The sequence below is a fragment of the Podarcis liolepis genome (genome assembly GCF_965112155.1).
Source record: "Podarcis liolepis genome assembly, chromosome: 9".
Lineage (NCBI taxonomy): Eukaryota > Metazoa > Chordata > Lepidosauria > Squamata > Lacertidae > Podarcis > Podarcis liolepis.
The window spans coordinates 9901061-9921155 of NC_139564.1; the positions used below are offsets into that span (position 1 = coordinate 9901061).

Consider the following 20095-nt stretch of genomic DNA (forward strand, 5'->3'; position numbering starts at 1 on the left):
AGGTCCGCATGCACTAGCTGGTAGGGTTTGGAAGCCTGCCTGCTAGACTCCTTGCCTTTTGGAGCAACCTTCACCTTGTTCTCTGCACAAGATACACATTTCATGTGAAATTTACAAGGTTTGATGTTCAAACCCTCAACCACTTCTGGCATCTTGGCCAGTGCCTTCCAAGAGAGGTGACAATACCTTCGATGCGCATCGTGAATGCAACCTGCATGAAGAACTTTGTTAGTTTGTGCAACACAACAAGAATCAGCATTAGATACAACAACAGTGTCATCATAAGTTATATGGAACAAACCATCCATAAACTTTGCACGCAAATAGTCCTCTTTCCCTTTACTGATGACACAGACGCTCCTCTTGAAGGAAATCTGAAAACCACGCCCAGTAAGCTGTGGGACGCTCAACAAGTTGCTCGCAGCTCCTGGAACATACAGTACACCGCTGATGGTTGTGTGCAAACTTGCAAGTCTCACAGTCCCTTCTCCAGCAATTTGCAACGTCCTTCCATCAGCCAGGTGGATCTCACCTTCCTGAGGCTTGAAGGAGATAAAGAGATGCCTGTCCTTCGAAATGTGGCGCGTGCAGCCTGAATCAATAACAAAGCTGCCTTTGGCTGTTGGAGCAGTCTTTACAGCAAGCAAACCCTTGTTTTTCATCGGCGTGGGCTTTTGCAGCTTGCCCCCCTGCTGCTCCTGGTCAGCAGACGTGCCTTTAGCCTTTGGTGAAGCTGTGCCAGCTAACAACGCTTTGTTTTTCCCTGACGCGGGCTCTTCACCCTCCCTCTGCTCCTGGCCATCTGCAGGTGTCTGCCTGTGGCTCTGTTTACCTTTGCCTTTCCGGCCTCTGCAAAGGCGATGGCCTTGGTTCCCATGAGAAACAGAGCTCTCAGCTGCCGACTCCTTGGCTCCCCCTGGAGGCTGGAATGCTGCCTGGGATGACGTGACGGTCAGCTCCCCCTGCAGCTTGCAACCGGTGCCCTCAGCATCTCTGCACTCATTCGCATTCTGGGAAATAGCTAGGACCTCCGATGCAGTCAAACTCTGGGCTGGGATTATTGGTTTGTGAGCTTTCAACAATGCACACCACATTGCACGTGCAGTGGTGTTGCCAGCCAGCGTCTTAATTTCCTCAAGAGATACGGATAAGACTATTACGTCAATCGCTTTCGAATTCTGCGATTTCCATCTCTCTGTCAGAGGAACTGGGGGGGCTTCAGAAACAACATGCCAGACCCCAAACTGACGCAGCAAAGATTCACACCATTTTGCCCAGGGTTCATAATTCTGCCCATCCAACTTAGGACACGGAGCAGTTTCTGAAGCTTGGAAAAACTCCATTCCAGCTTTTACTTTAGCCGTGAGTCGAGAGACTCCTTATCTTGGCAGCCATTAATCACGAAGCCTTTTTGGCTCAGCTCCCAGGCCAATTAATCTGCCGGAGTTCAAAGACTCCTTGCCGAGGTAAAACAGGAAAACGTCCCTTCCTTTCGCTTTCCCCACATACCTCAAACGCAGTCTGTTGCAGCTTTACTCTCCAGTAGGTGCCGTGAATCTGGGCCCATAACCTTGTTGTTGGGAAACTGCCAGGGAGATAGTGTCCATCATGAGCCCCCAAGCCGGAGTTCTGGACGATCCATCGGCCTCCCGTAGACAGGCAGATCCAGCAGTTAGCGACACGAAGCCTCTGGAAATTCCTAGCCACATTCCAGGGCTGGGTGTACACTGTTTATCAGCAGAAACACAGCCAAAAGCTTGCACCGCAGAAGAGCATAATTTTCAGACTTTATTAGCGTTTAACAGAACAAAAGAAAACGTGACCATTCTGTGTCAGCATCTTCGGCCAACTGAGAAAACGAAAGGAATCTCAGCAAGAACATAAACATCCTGTGACTAGGACATGCGCAGACTCTGTTACTCACAAAGCCTGCTCCCTTTAAGGTGGAACGGAAATATCCTAACAGAGTCAACAAGGTACTCTACCAATGTCGCTGGACAACAGTTCTCATCATTTCAGACGACTGATTCACTGTGCTGCCTGGGAGTCTAGCATCATGAAGAGGGCGCCACATGGACTATTCCCAAACTAAAGTCTGCGCATACACAGTGTGATTATGGACAAACCATAGTGGCCAGGTTATCACCTTGCAAGCAGAGAGACTGGAAAAGTAGACAAACTGGTTTTAACCATGGTATGCTTGGTGCAGCGCAAATAGGAAACAAAAATCCACTTCAAACCATGGTTCAGATATAACCCACTTCAAACCATGGTTTCCTGCTCCTAGTTTGCGGAAGGAAGATCCTTAACCATGGTTTAGATCAGGCATAGGCGAACTCGGTCCTCCAGATGTTTTGGGACTACAACTCCCATCATCCCTAGCCAACAGGACCGGTGGGTCAGGGATGATGGGAATTGTAGTCCCAAAACATATGGAGGGCCGAGTTTGCCTATGCCTAGTTTAGATATTCAGACACTAACATTTAACCACCGCAAAACACCATCTGTATACATAGGGCCACGCGGTTTAGCAGTTGTTGTTGTTGTTCAACTGATAATGGATTTTCTGGCATCTCTTACCTATGGGCAATTCCAAATACTGAATTTGTTACATATCTTCAACTGCTATTTTCTCACACATTCCTTAAAGGCAGGTACTCTCCAACACCCAGCAAGCATGCAGCCAAGCAGAAGGATGCCTTCCAAAAAAACAAGAGTCTGAGCCACGCTAGCTTTTCTGCCTAATCAGATTATGTAGCATTTACTTTCCAGGGAAAGCAGCATTTTCAATCACAAATGTTAAAAGCTGCACATTAACCTCAGGCCTTAGATGACACGGCTACCGCTGAGACAGTAGCAGAGGTTACATTACACACTCACCAGGAGGAGAGGGGAAAAATCCCCGCAGAGACACAGAGTATAGCAATCCATAGATTAATTTGAGTAGCTGAGTCAGATCCACATTAGCGGCCATTACTTTTTTCAAAAATGAAACCAAAGCCATATGCACAGCATTTCAGCTCAATCGCTTAAGTGCCCGTGAAAACAAGATCAAATATTGTGAGATAACAATCCCGTACTCGGAGATGCTTTGGATGCTAACATGTGGCGGCAATACGGGAAATAAATTTTGCAAGCAGTGCCAAAGGAGGAATGTGTGAGTCGCACATATATTTTTTAAGGCTAAGCTCCCACTGCTACATGGAAGGGGAGAATTTTGAGTCCTCCTCACAAGAGATGCCACAAAGCCTTTAACACGCAATGGCAGGAGTAACGGGGGAAGCGAACAGTTTTTAGGCTTTAAAAGCAGGGTAAGAACTTTGAACAAAATAAAGCACGGGCCTTGAATCAACAGGATTTCCTATGCAGATACCTGCCCCTCAGCCAAACAACACCTTTTTGTTTACTTACACAAACACTTGTCTCGATTGGGCCAGAAGATAGACATGTAAGCCTTTTCACTTGATTTGCTAGTGCCCTATGGAGGCCATTTGGAAGAGGCTCCTATTTCAGGCATTTTAATAGGCAGAATTGATCATCTTTATTTGTGTCTCCGTCAAATGTGGGCATATTAGAACAGTTCTCCCTCACGCACACACCCTCCCCATTCTTTTCCTAGTCATAAATATAACTGAAGCACTTTCTGCTTCTCATTGTTCATCCAAGTCACACTTACAAGAGCAATTTACTTGGTCACCCTTTTTAGTGGGCGTTCATGATTATTTGTGACCAGTGCTATTTTTCTAGGAAAAAAATGGATGCCGGAACTCACCCTTGCTCTCTTATCAGGGCAATGGCGCCCACCTGAGAGGTGCTGGGACTGAGTTCTGTTGCATTCCAGCTGAAAAAAAGGCCCTGGTGACAGGGAGGTCATACGACAGCCTGCTTTAAATACTGTTTGCACCTGTGAATGTTTTGGGGTGGGCTTCTCTTCCAAATGGCGCACGTCCCGTAGCTTCCTGGTGAAATATTGTAACTTTTTATACCACAAATCTTCAAGGGGTGGTTAGGTTGGCTGCTGGCCCCTCTTTTGTTGTGCAAGAGTGCCCACCCAGACAGCAATAATGCAATAACACTGGAGAAGCATCCCAGAACAACTAATGAAGTGGAATGACAGTGTGGAGGAGCCCTGAATCCTTTGCATTAGACGCAGCTAGAACCCAAGCATAGTAAATTTAAAATACTCCTCTATAGATCTGCCAATAGTATTTTACTTCTGATTCCTGAAAGAATTCCAATTACGTTACAGAAGTCTTTTTGTTCCTAAGCAACCGCTACAAGTGCAGGAAAAATTTTATTTGCATTGACTTTGCTTTCAAGCAGATAATTTTCTCGTTCGCTTTACCCTCCAAGTAAAGGCATAATAATGGGCAACGGTGATAAAAACAAACCCTCCAGCCCCTTCTAGACAAGGGCTGCGTGTCACTTCTGTAGATGTGATCTAGGGACTCTGAAAGCCTTTGGTGAAATCTGCATCTAGGTTCCCAGTCAGAACTGTAACTCGGGAGATTTTTCATCACTTGTTAAATCAGCACTGGCTGAAGCCAGTCTTGAGCAAATCAGTCTTATGCAAGCCTGATGCACACCAGCATCCATCCCATCGCCCCTTAATCTTGTGAACTAGCAGCCCCTGCTAGTCTATTCTTGGAACTCTTAAGGATCGAGACAGTTGCATTGAAATCTTTCAGACTGCACAGTAATAACAGTGCCAGGTGGAGAGCAGGGCTTTCAGTTACTTTTTCCTTACAGCAAGGACAACTATCCAAAGCTATGTATGGTTATGAGGGAAGCATATCCCACCGGTAAGTACCCGAGAGACTGCAGCTTATTCACAGTTGATAGGTGATGGAAAATGCTGGCCTCTAAGCCCGGAGTGGGGTGGGGAATCCAAGACCACCTGCTCACTTTGCCTCCTAGAAGTTTGATTAAGAGCCAATTAGGAACGTGGAGTAATTATTGCTCCCTGTGCTGGGCTGGTGCCTCTGGTCTAGCCCATAACCCAGTTTCAAACTACAGCAAGTTAAAATGCCTCTGGTGGGCTCCCACCCAACACACAAACATGGGCAACTGCTCCTACTCGTATGTAAGAAAGAGGCATTATTCAAGCAAGTGACAGTATAAGCCCAGCAGCAGACAATGAAGCTCAGGAGTTCCGATCCAGGAGTTCTGAAACAAGGCAAGAAGTTCAGAACAAGACAGAAGCAATGAAGATGTCCTAACAAGTTTCCACACCCTGCCTACCAAGCTTTCAAAGAGGAGGCATGGTGTGCTCACACAAGAGACTCGCTCGCCTTGCAGGAAATACCAGGATTGCTGTGCATGGGCTCTGTTGGTGTGGGTGGGTCTGCTCACATCTGCAAATGAGGTGCCTGGGTTTCTGGGCAATAAGGCTGCATCTACTCCAGCTCCTGTTCAGTCACAGCTGCCTCCTGCCTCCCCCTTGGCTGCTCACATCCCTCCCTAGCCTCCAATGAGGCTCTCTGCTCCATGGGAAGGTTGAGAAGGAACCAGGATCCCTGCTCCCCCGTTCCAAAGCAGCTGAACAAAATGGGGAGATCCCACTGCACTCAGCCCCCCCACCCCCCATTTCTTCTTCCTGCTCCTCCTGCATTAGAGGCCTGCCAGCCCCAGCCCTGTGGGGGTTTCGTGACACCAGGTGGACATAAAAGCTGGCTGGCGTTTGTCTTCAGCATCTGGTATTCTGACTGTGGCACCGCTCCTAAACACCTAGCTATTGGGACTACTAGGCACTGGCGGGTCTTGTTCTCCGTGAAATTGCATAAAATGCTGGCACCACCCATTCCATCAGGCTGCAGCAGATGGAGAAAAAGAAATCCAGGTCAACATGAGAAGTGAGATCCATTGGGATCCTCCCTCAGTTGTTACCTGGAAGTAGCCATGCCATGAAGAGGGAGAGTAGAGGAGGAGAGCCACTCCACTGACTCAGCTGAGAGACTAGTAATTTTTGGCTGCTCCTCTCTGAGGTGAGAATACCCTGTGCATTTAATACAGTCGTACCTTGGTTTTCAAACAGTATGCGTTCCAGAAGTCCGTTTGACTTCCGAAACGTTAGGAAACCAAGGCGCCAATCAGAAGCCGGGCCAGGCATTCGGCTTCCAAGGCAAAGTTTGAAAACCGGAACACCTACTTCCCGGTTTGCGGCATTCAAGTTCCAACAAACTAAGCTGTTCGAAAACCAAGGTACGACTGTATCCTAAATGAAAGGATACTTCAAGAAGTTCCCCCAAACAACATTTATCTAGCTCAGAGACACTGAAATACATATCTGTACCCTGCAAAATTGTGTAAGGAGAAAGACTATGAAGCCATGATCCATGGAAGGAAGAAAACACTGAACCTTCAATCTTTGCTATCCCAATCTTGGCTCTGTTAAATCAATCCATAACTGACATCTTGAGAGATGTAGCCTTTTGACTCACAAACCTCGACTGTTATCAAAAATGATAAAATTTCAAAGTGCGCAAAAACCCAAAATGTTCAATCAAATCATTTCAATCAATTCTGAAGGCAAATCAAGTTTTACACATCTTCGCAAACACCTGGTCTAAGGTGTGTGGGGTTTCGCAAGGACTCAGAGCATTTTTCATTGCATAATTCTGCTGGCCCACATATTTCAGTTATACACCTCCCATAAAGAGCCCTCACCATTTGTACTGTGGTTCCCTGAGAAACATTGCAAAAAGTGCCCATTACTCACTGAGTGGCTTGAGGATGCTGCTGCTTGTCTCGTCGGCATTTTCAACATCAGATTTGTCCGAGTTTTCAGAGATTTTCTCCTTTTCTTTCTTCTCCTTGGGCTTTCTTCTGTGGCGCCTCCGCCTTCGGTAACTCTTAGGCACGTGAACCCCAATGTAGACTGTATGATGACCTAGGACGCATAAACATGTTGCTTTTTAATAATCTTCAGATGACTTCAAGAAGCAGCAATATATCTCAGCCGTGCAATCAGCACAAAACAGAATCATTCTTAGGCACAGAACAACAAAGAGGTTGCGTATCATTCTCAGCATATGAACTTCCTTGCCTGCACAAACCAGCCATGGTGAATGGAGAAGTGGGGAAGAATCATAGCACTGCAGAATTGCAGTGGATCCCAAAGGTCATCTAGCCAAACGCCCCACAATCTCAGCTAAAGAATCCTTGGAAGATGGCCATACAATCTCTGCTTAGGTAAAGGTAAAGGTAAAGGGACCCTGACCATTAGGTCCAGCCGTGACCGACACTGGGGTTGCGGCGCTCATATCGCTTTATTGGCCGAAGGAGCCAGTATACAGCTTCCGGGTCATGTGGCCGGCATGACTAAGCCGCTTCTGGCGAACCAGAGCAATGCATGAAAATGCCATTTACCTTCCTGCTGGAGCGGTACCTATTTATCTACTTGCACTTGACGTGCTTTCGAACTGCTAGGTTGGCAGGAGCAGGGACCGAGCAACGGGAGCTAACCCCGTCACGGGGATTCGAACCGCCGACCTTCTGATCGGCAAGTCCTAGGCTCTGTGGCTTAACCCACAGCAGCACCAGCGTCCCTTCAATCTCTGCTTAAAAACTTCCAATGAAGGATGGTACGCCACCATTCCACTGTGAAACAGCTCTTACTAGTAGAAAGTTCTCTCTAACGTTTCGTCAGAATGTCCTTTTTTTAAAAAAAAATTGGATCCATGATGCATGATGGCATCATGTCAGACACGCAGTGGAAAGAGAACTTGGCCCAGGGCTGCCATTTTCACTAGCAGCTCCACATCCAACATCACACTTCTTCAGCCCCAGTTTTGAAAGAGCCTGGCTTTCACAGCAACTTAAAACACTGCACATTGCTAGCCTTTGGAAATTTATTTTTGCGTGCCTGTCCCCATGATTGCTGGGTACATGCTGACCATAAGAAGAACACTTGAAAACATCTCTTGCTACATCCCCACTTCCTAAAATGAATTTGTCATGTGCAAGAAATTTGACTTGGGGGTGGGGATGTAGCATTCTCATACCCACCCACCCCAAAAAACCATGTGCCAAAAGTCTAACCTTGCACACAGCTCCACATACAGGGTTTCCCAGCAGGCAACATGCATGCAGATGGCCATAAGAATGGGTCCATCAGCATTCCCGCCCCCGCCCCCCAATTTTGCCTTCGCATTTCAAGCTTCCTTCTAAACTCATGAGGACTAGAACAGTTTTTATAAATCTCAAAGAAATGACAACACAGGACCTGATTATCAAGAATATTTAAAATGTTGCCGGACCACACAGAGGTATGGATGTTGTTAATACAAGAAATAAAGAAGAAGCGCTCCAGTTTTAAAAATGAATGTGCATTCTAGCCAACAGAGATGTATTTATGATTTGTTTGATGCACCATTATCCCAGTCTTCAGCCAAAAGGAGCACACACAAAAATGTCCGCAATGGTCCCTCCCTAGGTGAGGGAAATGCTGAAAGCATTTTAGTGTCAAAGCAAAACACCTATAAAAAAATTAGTCAGATGTTTGCTCCATAATCTGATGACCCATCATACTGTGAATCTGCTTGCCTTAATTTCACATAGAACACAAACATGAAGTATCTTTGATGTGGCCAGATAATCCTGGTTTTACCCACTCGTTTCTCAAGGCTTTAGGGCGGAGAACTGCAGATAAACAAACATACACCGGCAGTGATGGAAATGTGTTTATCTGAAGGTGTGCTTCTCATAAACTCAAGCAGCAGCTGGATATCTCTAAGTGCCATCAGCCGCTTTCCTTCAAACCAAAATCGCTTCGGTTACTGGGCTCAGAGTGACTGGAAACAATCATATGCACCAACTCTCATGACCTGGCCGAGTCAAGACAATGTATTACTAATATTTATTTATTTATTGTATTGATATCCCTTCTTCTCCAAGGAGCTCAAGGTGATGTTCATAACTCTTCCCCTCCTCATTTAATCCCCACAACAACCCCTGTGAGGTAAGTTAAGCAAAGAGGCAAGGAGTGGCCCCCAAGGTTACCCATCAAGCTTCACGACAAGTGGGTATTCAAACCCCGGTCTCCTAGGTCGTACTCTGGGCACACTGACTCTGTGACGATGGAGAAGGGTGGTTCGTCAATTATCTTGGGGAAGGTTCTTCAAGTGGGAGAATCCCACCAACCTGCTGTTCTGCCCCACCTGTCACAGTGGGAAGGCCTGCTCACCCTGCCTCCCTCTCCACAGGGAGCCTATCTCCAGTGTTAAAAAAAACAAACTCAGATATATAAGCTAGGCTCCAAATGGCTCCTTCAACCAAGGTTACAGTCACCAAAATGGAAGGTCCAGGTGCCATTTTGGGGCCAGGTGGCTCTAAAACCTTCTTTTGCAAATGGCGGACGGACTGTGATTGATTCTCAGTTAAAGATCTGGCTAGTTCAGATGACAACCTTAAGCTAGGTTAAGAACTCTGAGAACTTAAAGAAGACGAGTCACTTGATCTAGGGACAGTCCAAATATGTCCATCAGATGTCAAAGAGATAAACAACTACCTGACAATTAGAAGACATCTGAAGGCAGCCCTGTTCTGGGGAGTTTTTAATGTGTGACATTTTAATGTATTTTTAATCTTTGTTGGAAGCCGCCCAGAGTGGCTGGGGAAACCCAGCCATATGGGCGGGGTACAAATAAATTATTATTATTATTATTAGCCTATTCGTACCTATTTTTCTCAACACGGACCATTCCTAACAAAAGAATATTCTTCACAATGGTGAGCAGAGCAGAGCAGTGGGGTTGCGGGGGGTAAGCGAAGACAAGCTACAACAATTAACTGCTAACGTTGTTCACTGCTCCTGCTCATGCTGCACAGGAAAAGCATTTCGGTTCCTGAAATTCATTCCGATTGTGCAGATAAAATATAACGAATAGAATTGTACAGGATGTGGTATTAAGTGTGTGAAAACAGTCAAGATCCAATGACACACACACACACCCCAGGTATGCAACTCCAGAGGTGCAGTTGTCGGGCACCATCCTAGCACCCAGGCACCTTCACCTGGTTGCAAGTGGCCAATAGCCAGGTGCAAAATGTGTCTGGCGCCTGGCTAATTTCTAACACAGCCTTCCTCTGACACTACCATGCACCTGTCACTCAACCCACCCCAGAGTCATCAGACACTGGGTCTAGCCCCACCTCTCCAGAGGGGAATGCTCCACCCACTCAGTCTGCCACCCAAGAGACAGACCCGCCTCCTCCATCACCTAGGTCCTGTAGATGCCAACAGGTGGAGCAGGTTCCGCCTTCTAGGCAGGACTGCTAGACTGCTTGGTAAGGAACAGAACCACCTGCCATCCCAACCTGAACCCAGCCGACTTATAACGGGGTTGCAAGTTGCGCATCATCATCAGATCAACCTGAATACCTGGCTCACCTGCCTTCCGCCTTTGTGTATCTGTGCCTTGGATTAACTGCCTGTGATTCGCAATGCTAAACATTAAAGCTTTAGGGGGAAATCAACAAATTCTCCAGCAACTTTGAGCCAGACACCAAAATACACATATCCGGGGGTGGGGGCCATATCCCATACAGGCAACTCCCAATTTATGCAGGGGTTACGTTCCAAGGCACTGTGCGTTTAAGAGAAATCATGTATATTTGAAACACCACTGGAAAAAGCTTGATCAGCTTGAAGCCGAGTGGGATTGTGGCAAGAACCATTTACAGTCTCATTCTCATGGGAAAACTCAAGTTGCATTAGTAAATGGGGGGGGGTGAGATCTCGTACATAAAGGCTCACTGAAAAATTGTGTCAAGTGTTTCCTGTTGAGGCACTCCTGGGAGGAAAGTCTAGGAGTTTATCTTGATGTTGTATACACATGCCAACCATTTCCTCCAAGAAAGTCTCCGATGGGGGCGGGCAGGGGGGAGCAGAAAACCCATTCTCTCTGTCTTGTTTCTCTTACTGAAGCACCTAAAGCAATACTGTGATTTTTCTCTCTTCTGCAGAATACGGGGAGAGCAGGAAAGTAATGCGCACACACACAACTTCAGATTCATGCTACAAAAAGCTGCACTGGTGCACATGTGATCGAGGGATTAAAGAGATTGTCTAGTTCTGTTGGCAGCATATTAAAGTATTAGGACTACAGGCTTACTATGATGTGTTTCTATTATCAAGCTGACCGCGGCATTAAAACAATTCATCAGAGGTAGCAACTGCTGCTCCAACAACCAAAGGACGGCACCAGTTTTCTACTGAATGTGCCTTGCAGATTTGATCCTGCCAACTCTGATTTTCAATGGCACGTAATGCGGCTGTCCTGAGAGGCACCCTGCGCTCATCTTTTCATCCCTAGCTCAATGTCAGGCTTGCCGCAAAATGCATCCCTTATTATTTATCCATTGACATGTTGTAGGTTGAAAGATGCGGGGGAACATATTGAGTCCCCTGCCCCAAGGAGCTTACAATCCAAATTTCAGCAGTTAAGGAAATTAACTAAAGGGCTGACGAGGAGGGAGGGATGGGAAGGTAACAGGGGATTGGTGTGTACAAGTGCAATTGCACATGCTTTGGTTTTCTTCTGGGGTGGGAGGGAAGAGCTAAGGTTTCGTGGAAACAATCGGTTTGGGAGTGGGAATAGAAGAGATCTTGTCTGTCGGATGCTCTCTCCAGGGAGACACACCAGGCGCCAAAGGTGTGAGTTTTTAGGTGCCTTTTAATTCACACCTTTGGTAGTCAAGTTGCCTCCTACAGCACTGCTCATCTTTTAATGTGGTGGGAAAGACCTTTTAATGAGCATTTTATGAAATTTGAATTTTTCATTGTTTTCAAATTTTTTGTTTTCAAATGCTTTTAGTCATTTTATTTCATTCTCTTGAGCTGCTCTGAGACCTTTTCTAATGTATAAAGCAAAGGACAGATGCAATAATTAAAAATGAACAATTACAGTGGTACCTCGGGTTACATAGGCTTCAGGTTACAGACTCCACTAACCCAGAAATAGTACCTTGGGTTAAGAACTTTGCTTCAGGATGAGAACAGAAATCGCGCAGCAGCAGTGCAGCAGCAGCGGGAGGCCCCATTAGCTAAAGTGGTGCTTCAGGTTAATAACAGTTTCAGGTTAAGAACAGACCTCTGGAATGAATTAAGTACTTAATGTGAGGTACCACTGTATTGGTTGTTGCTTATGTTTTGTATTTTGTTGCTGCATTTTCATGTTATTTTTATTGTTGTATTGTGACTCTAAGCACTTGTGAGCCACACTGAGTGGCAAAGAGGCACTGGAAAGGTGGGACACAATCTTTTGTATATTATATAAATAATATACTGTATATGAAATAAAAGAAAGGGACAAGTAGAATTATGCAGGTCAACCTGGGAGGGGAATTCTGGGCATAGGAACCATAAGCAAAAGACAAAAAGGTCTAACCCTGGAGAGCAGAAGAATTTGGGGCAGATGAAACACATCAGAGTTGAAGACATGCAAGTCACCAACAAGGACTATATATTGGCATTTCAAAGGTGGTATTAACATTTTGAAATTCAGGAAGGGTGTAAAATTTGGACCAGGCTTTGCCAGATGGCTTTGGTTGATGGGAGCTGTAGTCCCAAACATTCAGTGGGCACGAGGTCAGGATGATTTAGAGCGAAGCACTTGAGCTGACTATCTGAAGATCGAAGACTGGCAGGTGGCTTCCCCAAAGCTGAGACGGAGAGAAGAGTTGGCTGAGAGGCATGGGAATTAGGTTATGCCAGCCACAAACTGCAGCCAAAAAAACAAAAGCAAAACCTGACAAACTGTGAGAAGTTGCCAAGGTGGGGCCAGAGAGCCCTCTAGCTAAAAAGCTGGAGAGAGAGAGAGCAGCTGGAGAGGAACTGAGAATTCTGTAATCAGCAGCTAGAGCAAACTAATGTTCATTTTCTCTTTTCTGTGCTGGAGGCATCAGGTAAACTCACTGTTTTGGATGTATTCAGGCCTTGGGCCTGGTTTTGAGACCTTCATCACCCTAGTACAGACATGTTCAACCCGGTCAACAGGTAGATCCCCTGGTGATCCCGGTCAATCGCTGGCTCCTTATCAATCGCAGGTGTAGAAAATTTTTTGAATGATTGTTTCCAGCCCCCGTCCCTCTCACTCTGTCCCTCCACCACGTAAAATGAGCACTGTTTTATGTTTTCTTATTGCGCTGTTGAATATGTTTTTCGAGCGTTTGTTATTGGCGGAGTTTGAGATGAACAAAGTATTTGATTCTCCCCAAAAGAAGCTCAACAGCTGTGGTATTCCCAAAAGAAACTCAACAACTTTTCCTTGCCCCCAAAAAGCTGAACAATTGTAGTCTCCCCCCTAAAAAGCCGAGCAACTCTGCTCCCCCCAAAAGAAGATCAACAACTCTTTGTCTCCCCCAAAAAAGCTCAACAATTCTGGTCAATCCTCAATGACAATGGGTAGATCACTTCCAGGGGTTTTTTTACACTGGGAGTAGATTGCAGTCTCTTGGGAGCTGGATGGGCCTGCCCTAGTAGATTGCCTCTGGAAGGGGCTATATAGGAGGAGTGTCTCTGTTGGTCCCCTTAGAACAGCCTTTCTCAACCTGTGGGTCCCCAGATGTTGTTGAACTACAACTCCCATCACCCCTAGCTAGCAAGGCCAGAGCTCAGGGATGATGGGAGTTGTAGTCCAACATCATCTGGGGACCCACAGGTTGAGAACCGCTGCCTTGAAGCTTTTGATCCTTCCATGTCACCTTGTGAGGATGAAGATTGGATGGTTGGGACTGTAGTGCATTGGCTCAAGCCCATCCTTGAAAAGTAGTCTCATGAGGTTATGCTAGGAAGGGAACTCGTGGCTGGTCTCCTTGGTCTACATGATCGCACATGGTTCATTCTTCTCCCCAGTGCTCGTCTAGAGAACAGGGAACCTTTGGCCTTCCAGATGTTGGTACTCCAACTCCCATCTGCCCCAGCCAACATGGCTGTCAGGGACTGGCTGGACAAAGAGGAGTGGTGGAAGGCACCAGCCGGGGAACCCCCAAGGGAAACCCCAGAGGAGGAAGGCTCAGAGCCAGGGGATTGGTGGTGGGACACAGAGGAAAGGTCAGAGGGAGAAGATTGGGAGGAAGGGCCAGATGCTGAAAGGGCAACAGGGTTTAGTGAGTAGAAAGAGCCTGTGACAGGAAGCAGTTCAAACTCCGAGGCTGAAGCAGTGGAGGGGGCACAAAAGGCTGATGAATAATCCAGGGAGTCCATCCCTCCACCCCTGGGTTATATAAATCATATCAGAACCACCAGCTTCCACTAACCCTTATTTCACAAGTTCTCTAGCTTATCGAGACTGGGAAATCTAAGTGGGGATTCAGCACTTATCTCAAAGTTATAATTAAACCTTTTATGGACAATGAAAAGGATAAGAAGGGGGGGGCACGTCTTATCAAGTATGCGACAGCAGAATAGCCTGATCATTTCTAATCAGGTCTTTGAAACGCAAGTGTCTTCCAAAGGCCAGTGTAATCTTTTATATAAATGACCTCTGAAGACTTTCGTGACATGCAAGAACACGCCAGAAGACTTTGGCTTGCAAGACGGTCTGATACTAAAGGGAGGAGGGGAAGAGAGGGGAAGGTCAGGGGACAGCTTTTCTGACCCACCTGACCAGTTTAAACCCTGTGCTCCAAAACAAAACGCATGCCTCTCTCACCCCATTTCTTACAAAGACACAGAACTACTTCCCATGTTACACCCATGTAGCACCAAACTGTGGCTTGCACAACGCTTGATCTGTAATACATTCATGCTTGTTCTATCCACAGAAGTTCCCAGGTTCAATTCCTGGAATCTCCAGAAAGGGAAAGACTCTGTCTTGAAACCCTGAAGAGCCACTGCCAGCCAGTGTAGACAATACTGAACTAGATGGACCAATATCTGAAAGACCACCCCCATCCCTACAGACCCTCTCGTGTGATGAGATTAGCAGAGGGGGCTCTCCAGGTAGTTCCTTCACTGTTAGAGGCTCAGGGAGGGGAGGCCTGGGATAGGGCCTTCTCTGTGGTAGCCCCTAACCTGCAGAACTCCCTTCCCACAGAGGTGTGCCTGATGCCTTCGTTGTGCAGCTACCAGATAATACTAAACACATGCCGCTTTTCCCTGATATTTGCCACTTGAGGTTTAGATTTTCAGATTCTCAAACTTTTAAAAAGGTAAAGGTACCCCTGACAGTTAAGTCCAGCTGCGGACGACTCGGGGGTTGCAGCGCTCATCTCGCTCTATAGGCTGAGGGAGTTGGCGTTTGTCCGCAGACAGCTTCCGGGTCATGTGGCCAGCGTGACTAAGCCGCTTCTGGCAAACCAGAGCAGTGCACGGAAACACGGTTTACCTTCCCGCCGGAGTGGTACCTGTTTATCTACTTGCACTTGACGTGCTTTCGAACTGCTAGGTGGGCAGGAGCAGGGACTGAACAACAGGCGCTCACCCCATCACAGGGATTCAAACCGCCGACCCTCTGATCAGCAAACCCTAGGGCTCAGTGGTTTAGACCACAGCGCCACCCGCGTCCCTTATCAAACTTTTGTTGGCATATATACAAGATTCGAGCAGGGTTCAATACCAAAAAAAAGCAACAACAAAAAACACTCATCCAAAAAAACACCACCCACCCCTAAACCCCTATATCTAAAACTTAAGTTAGTGTTGTCACTAACTCATTACACACCTCCATCCTATCCCCAGCCTGAGTAAATGTAAGGAAGGCTACCTTACATAAGTTGAGGTGAATATTTTTAGCACCCACCTTATTTTGTGATTGCAAGTTGTTTAAAACTGCTTCTTAATATTGTGTAGTATTAATAATAATAATAATACTGAGCTAGTTGGGACTGTGCATAAGGCAGCTTCCTACACTGAGGAGCTACATGTCAGAGTTGGCCCCTTAAACTGGAAGCTGAGGAGCAACCATTGCGATGTAGTCAAGGCAGAGATAGAAAAGCACTTCTGAGGGGATTGGGGCAGTCCTTTCATTCATCGCTTGTAAACCTGTTGCTAGAGTCGCACTCCCAGGCATCTAATCTGCTTTTCTTCCTTTGCGAGTGTGAGAGGTTAGAGAAGCCATCAGGCTTGCGTTGCCATGATCCCTGCTCTGATCAAGCAAGTGCGACTTGGATCCTACTTTAAAAAGGCAAGATTTTAAAGGTAGGGCTGCAATTTGAAATTGGGCCACACTGAATTTTTCTGAGCTTCTATTTAACGCCCCCCCCCAATATATATATATATATATATATATATATATATATATATATATATATATATGCTTTCGTAGATTTTCACGGGTACAGGAATGCAGGTTTTGGTGTCTTCGGGTGTCTTCCCGTGTAAGAGTTGGGGTGTCTAGGCGACGTTTCGACGAGGTCTCACTCGTCATCTTCAGGCTGGTGCTTTCGGCTTCTTGTTACTGGAACAGAGCAGGATCTCAGTGTTTGAGTTCCTATAAATACTGTTGAGGGGGTGTGGTGTATAGCCTCCAACGTTCTGGGCAGAGAGGAAGTTCCCAGGTTAGTATGCCTTTTCTTCTTTTGTTCCTTAATTACTTGAGGGATATCTTGAGTGATTTCTTGAGTGATATTCTGAGTACCACTTCTTCCAAAAAGAAACACCCCCCAAAAACCAAGACACAGAAGAAAACAATGGCATGGCCCTCCTTCCTTATATCAAGGGCACTACAGATAAAATTAGCAAAATCCTCCATAAACACAATATCAAAACAGCCTTTTGCACCAACCAGAAAATAGCCAATATCCTCAGAAACCCCAAAGATAAAATCCAGTTGGAAAACCAAGGGGTCTATGAAATACCCTGCAAAGTCTGCCCAGCCACGTACATTGGACAAACAAACAGACGAATAAATGCACGTATCGCAGAACACAAGAATGCCGTCAAAAAAGAAGAAAAAACTTCCTCTCTTTTCCAACACATGAAAGAAACAGGACACGAAATTAATTTTGCAGATTCCAAATTGCTCTTTAACATGGAACATCACCACAAGAGAATAATCATGGAAGCCATCGAGATAGAGAAACACCCTCACAACATGAACAAGCGTGACGACACGTCCCGCCTGCCAGACATCTGGAAATTAGCCCTCCCCACAAAAACCGACACCAGAACCAGAGGCACACAGAACGCCATCACCAATCAACCACACCAGACCCAAACCCAGACCCTCTCCACAGATAAATTACAGACACCATCCAGTAGCCAAACCATAGTGGCACCTCCGGATGCTGCACCCCCCTGCAATCCCTACACAGATCTGGCTGGCACAGGGCACAAAACCACAGCTCGCCCCTATACACGAAGCCAAGCCAGAGCACAACTAAGTGCAGTACAGCCATCTTCTCAGAAAAACTCTTCACAAGCTCAAGAGGTCAAGACACGAAAGCTTTAGCAACTAATCCACACCTAATGACCCACCTAAGTGGTACTCAGAATATCACTCAAGAAATCACTCAAGATATCCCTCAAGTAATTAAGGAACAAAAGAAGAAAAGGCATACTAACCTGGGAACTTCCTCTCTGCCCAGAACGTTGGAGGCTATACACCACACCCCCTCAACAGTATTTATAGGAACTCAAACACTGAGATCCTGCTCTGTTCCAGTAACAAGAAGCCGAAAGCACCAGCCTGAAGATGACGAGTGAGACCTCGTCGAAACGTCGCCTAGACACCCCAACTCTTACACGGGAAGACACCCGAAGACACCAAAACCTGCATATATATATATATATATATATATATATATATATATATATATAAAGGCTTTCATTACAGGGGGACCACAATAGGGTATGGGGAGGGAGATGCAGAAGCCTATCTTCCAACTCTGGGTGCATTTTCCTGGCTTTTGACAGCACCATTTTCTTTTTGCTTTTTTTGTTTATTTTTTGTTAAATTTCTATACCACCCTTCATCTAAGGATTACAGGGCGGTTTGCAACATAACACCACGAAAATACATAACATATTAACAAACAATAACAACAACATACAGAGCCTTTTCTGCAGTGGCTCTTTCCCCTGGGGGGCTTACATATCTTTAAGCGCCAAGCAAAGCATTCCTCTTCTCCCAGGCCTTTGACCATGGGTAGGCAAACTAAGGCCCGGGGGCCAGATCCGGCCCAATCGCCTTCTAAATCCGGCCCATGGACGGTCCAGGAATCAGCGTGTTTTTACATGAGTAGAATGTGTCCTTTTATTTAAAATGCATCTCTGGGTTATTTCTGGGGAATAGGAATTCGTTCTTCTTTTTTCCCCAAAATACAGTCCGGCCCCCCACAAGGTCTGAGGGACAGTGGACCGGCCCCCTGCTGAAAAAGTTTGCTGACCCCTGCCTTTGACCAATTAAACAATCTATAGCTTGTTAAACTGTGGGGGGTATTGTTTCTGTCTGAAACGATGGTGTGTATTGTCTAATGTTGGACTTACCATTTTTTGTTCCTGACATGTCATGATTATTGCCTGTACCTAAAGGTTTTGCAACAGCAGTCTTACTTAACCTGTGATACTGGAACTCTAGAATCCCTAAATGTTTAAAATAAAAACAGGAAATGTAGACAGTAGGACAGGAGTTTGGATTTTTTAAAGGAAAGTCGTTTCCATGAAGAAAAGCTTGCTACCGGCTTTCTAAATGCAACGTTTCAGGTCCAGACAGCATGTTCCTGGTCAGCAACTATGATGGCTATTTTGTGAATGAAAATAAGAGGTGGAGGTCAAATGGTCCTTTCTCCCATTCCACCCCAGGCTTGCCTGTTGTCACTTAGTTTCACACAGTTCTCTTGTCCTCCAGAGACAGGATTTGGCCTAGAATCCAGCCCCTAATTACAACACCAGAAAAAGATGGAGGCAGCCCCAACTCCAATATTGCATTCAACATCGTGAATTGGAGCCACAGAGAAACAATAATCCCCTGCAGTTGCTGAGAAGGCAAGTAAGATAAACTTATCTCTAAAGCACTCAGTCTGATGAATGCACTATACACACAAAAATTGCTCATAATTTGTGGCTAACTTCCATCTGCGTTAATGGGAGTCATGTTAATCCATTTTCCATCCTGCAGAGTGTTCTAATTAACCCTCCAGACAGAAAATCTGAGCAACTGCTGAACATCTGTCTATTACAGGTACAAAAAAATATATGAATGGACAAGCCCTCCGGGACCCTCTTCCTGCTTCCTTTAAAATTCCAGTAATTGAGCTGTCAGATGAGAAATCTCGATTTCTCCACTCCCCTATGAAGTCATAGAGGCTGCCACAACTTTCACAGGAATTCACGTTTGCTGAGCCAAAGGGCTTATCTCGAAAGGATAAAGGTGGAGCTCTGAAATGCTTTCCATTTCTTAGGGCAAAAATGTTTTATCTTGTAAAACACATCTGAAGCTCCACCAAGTTCAGGATTTAAGACTATTTGGCCTCTCAAGGAAGGAATGTACCAAGAAGCCAAGGAGGGGTAAACTTGCTCCTGCCATGACACTCTCTGTTAAGAACCAGGCCTGGAACCTCTCTGAACACTTTTACTCTAATTCAGAAGGGACCATGTGTGAGGACGAGGACTAAAACCCCTTCGGAAGGCAGGAGCCAACAATGGGACATTCAAGTTCAGAAAGGAACAAGCTATCAACAAGGTGGGCTCCAGAGGAAAGTGTTTCTAAGGAAGGATATTTCCAAGCACATTTCAAAGTGTTGTTGCTGACCTTTAAAGCCCTAGACAGCCTCCGCCCTGTAAACCCGAAGGAGTGTCTCCATCACCATCATTCAACGTGGAGTACAGGGTCAGGTTTAAGGTGCTGGTTTTGACCTTTAAAGCCCTTTGCGGCCTAGGACCCTCTCCTGGTATGCCCCGTGGAGGACCTTAAGGTCCATAAATAGCAACACTCTAGAGGTCCCGGGCCCTAAGGAAGTCAGATTAGCCTCAACCAGGGCCAGGGCCTTTTCAACACTGGCTCCGGCCTGGTGGAACGCTCTGTCTCATGAGACCAGGGCCCTGCGGGATCTGATTTCTTTTCGCAGGGCCTGTAAGAGTTGTTCCGCCTGGCCTTTGGCTTGGAACCAGCCTGATCCCCTCCCCCTCTTTCCTATTCCTTCTGTGATGGAA

The 20095-nt window shown here is 46.1% G+C and overlaps 1 protein-coding gene across 11 annotated transcripts in view; it reads right to left on the reverse strand.

Annotated features, from left to right (window-relative positions):
- The window catches only part of SLC4A4 (solute carrier family 4 member 4), a 197194-nt gene that overhangs the window by 130940 nt on the left and 46159 nt on the right, over positions 1-20095 (reverse strand). For all 11 annotated transcript variants that reach the window (XM_083458605.1, XM_083458604.1, XM_083458612.1 and 8 more), the window contains one exon: positions 6719-6889. In XM_083458605.1, the coding sequence (XP_083314731.1) occupies positions 6719-6889 (171 nt within the window). The remainder of the gene's footprint in view (positions 1-6718; positions 6890-20095) is intronic.